This window comes from Eutrigla gurnardus (genome assembly GCF_963514095.1).
Source record: "Eutrigla gurnardus genome assembly, chromosome: 13".
NCBI classification, from domain to species: Eukaryota; Metazoa; Chordata; class Actinopteri; order Perciformes; family Triglidae; genus Eutrigla; species Eutrigla gurnardus.
Window position 1 is genome coordinate 3141155 of NC_139936.1, and position 10610 is coordinate 3151764.

Below are 10610 nucleotides of genomic sequence, written 5' to 3' on the forward strand. Positions count from 1 at the left end.
CCTTAAACGTGTTGTTAATCACTGCAGACTGATTCCCAAAGTTGTAGAAGTTAGTCTTAATGATTTAGTCATTTACATTTTTGTCTGTTCGATGAAAAGAATAACTCTTATACAGGACTATTGTAAAACCAAAATACAAACATGAAAGGAAAGGAGACTTTAAGGCATAATTCCAGAGGATTTTGTACAACTTTGCACACTGAAAACTATCGTCTGGTAATTTATTACGTCATGCTTTAGATGATATTGATACTGTGGTGTTTTTTCTCTCTCACCTCTTTCTCTCTGTGTGTTTTGTGCCAGGAAGCACAATTATGAATGCAAATCCAATTCTTTTCTTACTTCTGACTGGTATTGTACTCTGTACTCTGCACATTAAGTTCTCAAATCTTTCTGTTAGTGTACGTCTGTATAAAATGCAAAAGACTGTGTTAGAAATGAAAAATAAATGTTTTGAAGCATTTACAAGAATCTAAATTGTGGTATATTATCTGACTTCGGCATCACCTCACATATTCAACCCAAATCATTGCTAATGTGTAACCATTTATTGATTTAAAATGTTGGACAGTTAAATTGTTTTATCAAAAATGTAGCAGATCATAATCTGTAAAATGATTAAGACTCATGCTAGATTATTTGACACTCTGCAACTAACAGACGTATTTTCTATAAACTTAATGGACATTTTTTAAACCAGATAAACAATCAAATAAACAGGTAACAATGTAACAACAGTTCTACCTTCATAAATGAACTTAATTATCGGATAGACATGACTCGGCTCATATTCAGAGGTGTTACATAAATATGAGGTGGAAATGTGTACAGCTCTCGATGAAGTTAACTAAATGCCGTAGTTAATGTGAATTAATCCAATTTAAGGATTAAACCTCAGCGCCTGAGCCGTCTCTTAAGTGAATGAAATGATAGATCAGGTGTTCATTCAGCTAATAAATATCGGTGAGAAATCAGACCCTAAAGTATCATCAGGTGTTTGCAGTTAATGACTCACTGATATTCACTGATATCTGTCAGATTTATGAAAACATAGAGGAACAAATGGAAGATGTGTTTGACGTGAACAGCCGAGTCTCTCGGGCTCCCTGTTACACTCAGATTACACGACTGAGCTCGAAGCATCTCAAATTACCACCGCAAGAAAACACAAAGACGAGACGGGTGAGGGACGCTAACTCACACACATCCAAGTGTGTGAGGTCTTGATCTCCGAACTCTAACGAGGACTAGCTCAGGGACTGAAATGAAGTCTGTCGTGACTCAGCAGAGCGCGAGGCCCGGGAGCGTTTCAGTTGCCATGGAAACGCCCCACTCCCAACCCTTGTAACCCAGATAGCACTCAAAAAGCCATCAACACATCTGTCTCTGTGACGCTCAAGGTTGTACAAACAGCCCGTCTACTGGGAGTCACGTGACCCGTCTACTGGGAAGGCAACGCATTCAGTTACCCAGCAGGTCATATATCCAGAAACCTAATATGCAGGAGACATCATACCCATTAAAAAGCAGTACCTTTTTTATGTATATGTATACATGTATATGTATACATATACACACACATATATATACTACACTTAACGTAATGTAATGGTTGCGGTGATAATCGATTGTTAGAAGTGTACACAATATCTACTCATTGTGACGGCACATCCAGGATACATCCAGCGTATCATATATCCAGACAATCATAATGTAAAATCACAAAAGAATTAAGAATTAGCGTTAGTATATGATGTACAATGAGACATCTGGCACATATAATGGCGGGAATGTGCCTTTTATGAGCCGTGTATTTGTGATCTTCTGTTTCAGTGCCTTTGTGCATTTCAGGGTTTCACTCTTCTTCTGGGGTGAGAGAGGGAAGAACCGCCGGGTGTTTTCGTTCGCATTTTAGCAACAGTGGAGTCCGTGTTTAGGTGGAGGGTTTGAAGGTGAAGCTGCAGGGAAGAATGGGAGGCAGCGAACCCACGATCCTCTGACCCGGCCGACTTCAGACCGCTTCTCCCTCGTCTTGCTTCCCTCCCTCTGTTATCACATCCCAGCCCTGGTGCACTGCTGCTCTGCCTGTGGTACGAATGAGAAATAAGACCACGTGATGATTAATCATTAATAAAAATAAAGTATGCAAGTGACATTGCAACAAATCTAACTTACAATGGACTCTTTCGCAGTTGTGTCAGGTGACTTTGTTGTTTTTCTGCTGGTGTGCTTGGCAAAGAGAGGCTCCATGTGTGCGGAGGTGAGGCATCCTGTTGACAAAAATACAAGCTAATATAATTTTTTCAACATCCACAAAACCAACATTTCTATTTCCAGTGTATTAAGAATCCACATTCACATATTTCCAGCCATCTTACCCTGGCGGTGTAATTTTGTGCTCCTCCCCTCAGTTTCACAATGCTGCCGTACAGGGCCGTGTTTTCCTGCTCCAGGATTTTTGTGCGAATATTATTTGCCTGCATTTGTTGCTCCATATCCAACAGCACATTCCCTGTACCTTGAAAGTATGCAATGAACAACACGTCAACACATACAACATGGCTCCAGTACTCAACAGAGAAGCAGCTGGGATATATATGGATATATACGGCGTCACACATTGTTTTACAAGGAATGCATTGTGCATGCGTGTAGAAAGGTTTATGTACATTGTTATGTCAACCAACAGATGAGTCACACAAGACGATAATATGATAAAGACAAATATTGCATGTTTGCTGTACTTTTCGGTGGGGCCTGAGCCAGAGGACTGAGCTCTGGGAAAGCCACCAACAGCCTCTCCCTCCCCCGTAAAGCGTCCACGTTTTCCTTCAGCTCAGCCACCCTGCCCTTTAGCTCGCCCACGTACGCTTCCAGTGTCTGCTTCTCCTTCTGGAGCTCCAAACACAGGTCCTGTTGGAAGGAAGCACGTGTAAGTCTTTATTGTGAAGTGCTTGGTGACGCTGCATTAAAGAACTCAACCCAACATACCTGCTGCTGAGCAAAACAAGCCTGCAAGTGTTCCTTCTCGTCTGTCATCTGTTGCAGCCGATGGTGAAGGTCGATCTGTGCCTCCTCCCTCCCCCGCAGCGCTTCACACTCTTCATCGAGAGCATCGACTCTCTCTGACAAAGACTTCTGCTTTGCCTGCATCGACTAGATGTGCAAACACACACACACAAAACGAACTATCCTGAATAAATATCCTTGAATGCCGTCATGGTCTTAAGCTTAGAATCACAAACAATTCTGTAAGGGATGACACTGACCTCTTGCTGGCGACAAGCGCTGAGGTACTTGGCGTTCTCTTTGTCGAGGCTGAGTTGAGATTCAGAGATTTGACTTTCCAGCTGTCGGATCCTTTGCTGCAGTTTGTAACAGGCCTCTCGCTCGGTGTGCAAGGTCCTCACTTTCTCCTGCAGCACATTCGCTTCACACTCTACCTCATAACAAAACAATCCATCACACAAGGACGTCGGGTTATTACGTGGATGACTAAGACACATTCTGTTGTCTCAGTACCTGAATATAATGTCCTTACCAAGTGCCTGTAATGCATTGTGCTGTACTGCCACTTTCTCTTTCAGCCTGGAATTACTCTCCTCCAAACACAGTGTTTCTGTTACAAAAACATTAAAGACATAGCATGTGATCTCAGTGAGTTTCCATCATATTCATGTGTGACTTTTCTGCACCTCTCTTGAGTTGTCGCTGCTCCTCTTGTAGTCTTTGCTCTGTCTCTTGGGTGGATCGCCGTGCTTTGCTCAGTGAAAACTCCAGCTGGACTATGTTCACTTGGTGTTTTTCCATCTCCTGCTTGAACTCTTTCTGTGTTCTTTCCAGCCGAGACCTGAATCTCTCCCGGTCTGCTTCTGCTGCAGCGAGTCCATCTTTGAGGGGCTGCACGGTACCCCGCACATCCTGAAGATGCTCCGCCATGCTGCGCATGTCTCTGAGCTGCTCACCGGCCCACTGGGCGACATCGACGGCCGTCATGTGTCCCAGCTCCAGGGTGTCTTCCACAGCTTCTAAGAGCGGCTGCAGAGATGAGGGCAGACTCTCGCTCTGAAGCAGTTCCACAAAAGCGTGTCCCGTTTTTATCAAAGTGGACTGCACTTGGCGGCATGCATCGCAGGGAACGAGGGATGATTCAACAGTCTGGCAGCTTACGTTGTGGCTGTCAACTACCGGACAGCGTGGGGTGTTGTGGGTAGCGCTGGAGGGTGCATGATTCTGTGGCAAAAACCTGATGGAGCTTGTTGAAGACCAGGCAGATGTGCCATGTCTGCTTGTGCTCATCTGTGGGGAGACCGATGACACCGTCTCTGTCCCATCAGAGTCAAACGTCTCTGCTTTTATCTGTTGCTTAATGAAGAAGAAAGAAAAAGTTAATGATGACATTGGCATTCTGTTACATGTTTTATCTTTATTGAAATAAAGCGATTTTCCTACCTGGAGGTTGGCAAACTGAACTAAATTACTCCAGTAGTTTCTGACTACAAGACCGACTGACAGGCACGCTTTCTGTTGGCTTCGTTCTCTCCTGTGGCTGCTCCTTATTTGCTCAACGTAAGCACTGAAGCTTTGTAGAAGAAGCAGCAGTCTTTGGTGAGAGGAGAGAGAAAATACAAGTATGCATTTGATGAATAAATACAGTAAATATTTGATAAATAAATACAGTAAATATATCATAAATAAATAAGTAAATGTATATTAAATAAATACAGTAAATATGTGTTAAATAAATACAGTCAATATTTGATAAATACATGATAGTATAGATTTCAGAATTAAATACAATAAATGTATCATAAATAAATAAATGCAGTTATTATTTTATAAATACAGTACATTTATGTTAAATAAATACTGTAAATATTTGATAAATAAATACAGTAATATTTGTTAAATAAATACAGTCAATATTTAAATTAAATAGATATAATTTAAAATACTAATTTAATATAATTTAATAAATATTATATGATATTGGCCATACCTGTCAATCAGCAGCTCCAGTAGCACAACGTGAGAGTGTTGATTGAACGCCTCCTCCCCGTCCACAAAGTCATACTGCTCCAGCAGGGCCACCATGTCCAGGTCACACGACGGTCTGTCGGGGAACTTCCAGGAGGAGAGGCGGACCGGTCCGGTTCGAGAGAACACGTCCAGAATGGCACCTTGAAGGTCGACGACGTCTTTCCGGAGGCTGTCGATGCAGTCCTGACGGCCCAGGAGCTGACTCATCGTCTGTCTTCACTTCGGGCTGTACCTGTTCAACGGGGCGGGAGTCAGAGTGGCTGGATGGCGTTACATCTCCTTGGCAACCGGCGGAGAAAAAAAACTCCTGCAACGCCCATAATGCTTTGCGGCGTGTATCCGGAAGTTAAACGTGTTTACCGGGTCAGCGGAAGCGCGACGCAGTACGTGTTCAACTATAGCAAATTTAGACTTTTAGCTGTAATATACTGTAGCTCCTATTATCATATGATTTATTTAGGTGTATTTATAATATATAAACTCTACTTATCGCTTCGGTGTTTGCAGGTTTTCCTAATTTCCCCACAAAAAGAAGGACATCGCCATGCCGCCTGGGCCTGTTCAGATCGTTCAGCCGGAACCCAACAACAAGGTGACCAGCTAATGTTAGCAACGTAGCTAACATACTTTTTTCGCGTCGTGTAGGGAAGCTGATGAACTATTACAGTACGACTTTGCGTCACCGTGAAATCCCTTTATGAATATGCATTGAAGAGTCGAAACGTTTACGTCTATTTCAAGATTATCGGGATGTAAACGTTGTTAGCTTGTCGTTAGCATTCGTGGTCAATTCACAAAAGACGTTGATAGTTGAAGTTGATAAAAAAAAACGCAATTTGACGTTTTAAAATGACTTAAATTCAGCTCCTGAAACTTTTGCAATCACTCCAAATAGGGGATAGTTTTAGATAAATGTATTGAACATTTTGAACAGTGACGTTTCCTCCCAGAAACTGCGTTGTAACTCTGATTTACCATTAGGAGTAGTATCATCATGTTATTGATACATTGAGTGCCACAAGTTACATTTTCCTCTGTTGTATTTTGGGATGAGATCTCAAAAACATCTGCAAATAAAACAAAAAAATCGATATGCATGGCATGATATTACAAGGGGTAAATAAAGGGAGGTTCGTTTTGCAATTCGGGTGAAGGCTGAAGCAAATGTGTTGTTGCGAGTTATGTGATTTGTATTTTTTGTAATTGTGCATTACAGCTTAACAAATGATCATTTTGCCAACAGAACGATGCACCAGCAGAAGAAACCCCGGCCACTAAACCCATCGTTGGTATCATTTATCCGCCTCCTGAGGTCCGAAACATTGTTGACAAGACAGCCAGCTTTGTTGCCAGGTTGGTCACTCCACGCATGTTAATTGTATAATTATTCATCCAGCTGCAATCTAAACTTTTATGTCTGTGATTTGACTAATTTCTTGTCATTTCACAGGAATGGACCGGAGTTTGAAGCAAGAATCCGTCAGAATGAGATCAACAATCCAAAGTTTAATTTCCTCAACCCTAATGATCCCTACCATGCCTACTACCGGCACAAGGTCAATGAATTTAAGGAGGGTAAAGCACAGGAACCATCTGCAGCGGTGCCGAAGGTTATGCAGCAGGCCATGCTGCAGTCTCAACAGCTTTCTCAAAAAGTAAGACATTTCAAGCTGCTTGTTTTTTTTCATTACTTTTAATTGGTTGTATTTTTTCATAACATCTAATCCTTTCTATTTGGCAACAGGCGCAGGTGATTCAAGAGGCAGTTGTCCCCAAAGAACCACCTCCTGAGTACGAGTTCATTGCGGATCCTCCATCAATCTCAGCATTTGATCTGGACGTTGTGAAGCTCACTGCTCAGTTCGTTGCTCGCAACGGACGCCAGTTTCTTACTCAGCTCATGCAGAAAGAACAGAGAAACTACCAGTTTGACTTCCTGCGGCCACAGCACAGCCTTTTCAACTACTTCACCAAACTGGTTGAGCAGTACACTAAGGTGAGCCGACAAAATTGTGCTTCTCCGATATTATTATTACAATCTTTGTTTGGGTGGTGATGCTAAACTGGATCTTGTCCCTGCAACATGTAGATTCTCATTCCTCCCAAAGGCCTTCTGAACAAGCTGAAGAGAGAGGCCGAGAATCCGAGAGAGGTTATGGATCAGGTAATCCCCTTAAACCGTGACTGTTTCTCAGAGTAAGCACTTAATAGCATGTTGCCTAAATGAATTAACTCTGTCTCTGCACAACCATCAGGTGAGGTACCGTGTTGAGTGGGCAAAGTTCCAGGAGCGTGAGAGAAAGAAGGAGGAGGAGGAAAGGGAGAAAGAACGTGTTGCGTACGCCCAAATCGACTGGCATGACTTTGTGGTGGTTGAGACGGTGGATTTCCAGCCCAACGAACAAGGTAATACAACCACAATTATAAACATTTTTAAACATTTACGCCCCTAAATGTAGCTAGAATGATTCATGTTTATCGGTATCTTTGTTTCTCCAGGCCACTTCCCCCCACCGACCACACCAGAGGAGCTCGGCGCACGCATCCTGATCCAAGAGCGCTACGAGAAGTACGGGGAGAGTGAAGAGGTGGAGATGGAGGTTGAGAGCGAGGATGAAGACGATGAAAGGGAGAGCCGGGCTGTAGGCCACCCCTCTCAACCTGATCAAGACACACAAGTTCAGGACATGGATGAGGTGAGAAGTAATTCATCACTGTGCCTTATAAATTGTCCATCTTTGACCAATTGCAGGCTGCTCTATTCTACTGGCAACCCATGACCTATGTTTGGTTACCTTCTGCTTGAAAATAAATAATAACAAGTGTTTGTAACAATATATCATTCCACCCGCTCCTGCTTTCTTCAGGGATCTGATGATGATGATGATGGAATGAAGGCTCCACTGCCACCAGACAACCCTATGCCACCCCCACTGCCCCCAACTCCAGACCAGGTTATTATTCGCAAAGACTACGATCCTAAAGGTAAACACATGCTTTCTTACATGAAGGAAAACCATGTTCGTAACCAGCTTTTACTATGAACAGTGTGTTAATCTCATGCTATGTTTTCCTTGCAGCTTCCAAGCCTGCGCCCTCAATTACAACTCCCGATGAGTACCTCATCTCACCAATTACCGGTGAGAAGATCCAAGCCAGCAAGATGCAAGAGCACATGCGTATTGGTCTGCTGGATCCGCGCTGGCTGGAGCAAAGGGACCGCAGCATCAGAGAGAGGCAGACCGAAGATGAAGTCTATGCTCCTGGTTTGGATATCGAGAGCAGCTTGAAACAGCTGGCTGAGAGGCGTACCGATATCTTTGGTGTGGAAGAGACGGCCATCGGTAAGAAGATCGGTGAAGAAGAAATCCAGAAGCCAGAGGAGAAGGTGAGTCACGGGTTTATATTACACAGCAGGCAGGGGACAATATGAACATTTTATGTCATGATTATCCTGGTCAAAATAATTGTGATTTACAATTTTATCCTGGTAATCATCACAATAAACTTAAAGCTTTTTAAAAATGACAAAAAAAATGGGATCACTTTATATTTTGTTAAACAATCTTTTTTATTGCATCACAGATAACTCATGTTTTTTGTGAGTTTTCTGAGTTTAAATTAAGTTGGAATGTCTTTGATCTTTCCCTTTACCAGGTAACTTGGGACGGCCACTCAGGAAGCATGGCTCGTACCCAGCAGGCAGCTCAAGCCAACATCACCCTGCAAGAGCAGATCGAAGCTATTCACAAGGCCAAAGGCCTGGTGGGAGAGGATGACACTAAGGAGAAAATTGGCCCGAGTAAACCCAGTGATATTCATCACCAGCCTCCCATGCCCTCGATGAGTATGCCCAAGCCCCCAATGTCAATGCCACGCCCACCCCTCTCTGTGAGTTGGTTACAAATTCAGTTAATTGCTCTTTCAATTAACTCAATCAATAAAGCCAATAACCCACTAATGTGTTCTATGTAAACAGGTGACACCAGTGCGCACCACTCTCCTGTCCGCCGTACCTGTAATTCCAAGACCTGTGGCTCCTGTGGTGCGCCTCGGACCAGGACAAGTTCTCGCATCAATGCCTCCCATGATTCCCGCTCCCCGCATCAATGTGGTCCCCATGCAGTCAGCACCTCACATCATGGCCCCCAGACCACCTCCCATGGTTGTTCCGACTGGTAAGATGAAGCTTTCCGAACACCTATCAATGACACAATCAGGGACATTAATTGAACCTTCACATTGACCTCCTTACTTTAGAATTTTAAATTTAAATAACTGCTTTTTCTTCCAGCGTTTGTCCCCGCTCCTCCGGTACCGCAACCCCCGAGCTCTGTTCCTCAACCACCGTCCCACCCACCGCCACCTCACGACGACGAGCCAGTCAACAAGAAGATGAAGACGGAGGACAACCTCATGCCAGAGGAGGAGTTCCTTCGTAGGAACAAGGTTTGTTAGAGCAGTGGCATTACTTTATTCCCATTGGGGTGGTTTGCATTAAGATGACATTAAAAATCCAGGATTAACTTCATTAGAGCTAAATGTATTGGCTTCAAATATACAGACCAATTTACTGATTGAGCCTACAACACCATAGTTAATTCTGCTCGCTGTGAGTTGCTTCGCTTGAACAATGTTGTTTTATTCCCTCTCCAGGGTCCTGTTGCAGTTAAAGTACAAGTCCCCAACATGCAGGATAAGACTGAATGGAAGCTGAATGGCCAGGTGCTGAATTTCACCGTCCCACTCACTGATCAGGTATGCAAACGTTGGCTCATCATTTCCCCCCCTTTTTAGCGACTGCAAGCCAGCACACCCACTGCATTCTTATTAATCTGCAAATGCAATGTCTCAACAGGTGTCTGTTATCAAAGTCAAAATCCACGAAGCTACGGGCATGGCAGCAGGGAAACAGAAGTTACAGTATGAGGTAAACTGTCTAACTTGTTTTTCCTTTCAACTTGTATCCTTTAAACGTTATAACCTGGCTGATTGAACATTGTTTGGATTTTTTCCCCTCCTTTTAGGGCATTTTCATTAAGGACTCCAACTCCCTGGCTTATTACAACATGAACAACGGCTCAGTCATTCACTTGGCCCTGAAGGAGAGAGGTGGAAGGAAGAAGTGAGCCGTGCACCGAGAAGGAACATGTTTTTTTTCCTCCTGGATGTTTCGTCATTTCTCACTTTTTGTCATATAATTGTAGTTTTAATGATTTAAATTCACCCCCAAAAAATTATAACAACGTGATTTCTCAACAGTTTTGTGTGAAGAGTATGGTTATGTTTTTCTTAAATGTCAACTCATTTTACCGCACATTGGCTTGGCATGGCTTCATATTCATGATGATATACAGCATTTAGTATCTTGTAACAACAATGTGGAGCAGCATAATGCTAAATAAAGGAAATTAAAAAAATTGCTTCTTTTTTTTGCTGCTTTATAATGTATTAACATAGCAGGTCACGTGACGCAGTGTAGACTAAACCCGGTGGTTTACTTGGAAATTAGCTCTAGGAGACGAGTAGGATGGATTGCGTTGCAGAGAGAGTACTTGCAATTGGTGCAT

The 10610-nt window shown here is 43.1% G+C and overlaps 2 protein-coding genes across 3 annotated transcripts; one reads left to right on the plus strand and one right to left on the minus strand.

Annotated features, from left to right (window-relative positions):
* Nucleotides 1-1004: 1004 nt before the first annotated feature.
* On the minus strand, nt 1005-5419 carry ccdc157 (coiled-coil domain containing 157). Of its 2 annotated transcripts, none has more exons than XM_084024660.1 (10): nt 5000-5419; nt 4453-4603; nt 3696-4359; nt 3542-3619; nt 3270-3439; nt 2992-3156; nt 2745-2913; nt 2379-2518; nt 2176-2270; nt 1005-2085 (listed from the first exon to the last, which is right to left on the minus strand). In XM_084024660.1, exons 1-10 carry the CDS (start codon nt 5245-5247, stop codon nt 1848-1850), a joined length of 2118 nt encoding a protein of 705 aa, XP_083880786.1. In that variant the 5' UTR covers nt 5248-5419; the 3' UTR covers nt 1005-1847. The 2 variants fall into 2 exon arrangements, with proteins under 2 accessions (XP_083880786.1, XP_083880785.1); XM_084024659.1 differs by having other exon boundaries at nt 3696-4365.
* A 59-nt stretch (nt 5420-5478) lies between these two features.
* On the plus strand, nt 5479-10188 carry sf3a1 (splicing factor 3a, subunit 1). The gene is made up of 15 exons (XM_084024658.1): nt 5479-5632; nt 6284-6393; nt 6491-6695; nt 6785-7036; nt 7130-7204; nt 7296-7446; nt 7540-7736; nt 7908-8025; nt 8121-8428; nt 8698-8931; nt 9020-9218; nt 9335-9489; nt 9697-9798; nt 9899-9970; nt 10068-10188. Exons 1-15 carry the CDS (start codon nt 5585-5587, stop codon nt 10167-10169), a joined length of 2328 nt encoding a protein of 775 aa, XP_083880784.1. The 5' UTR covers nt 5479-5584; the 3' UTR covers nt 10170-10188.
* The last annotated feature ends 422 nt before the right edge of the window (nt 10189-10610 follow it).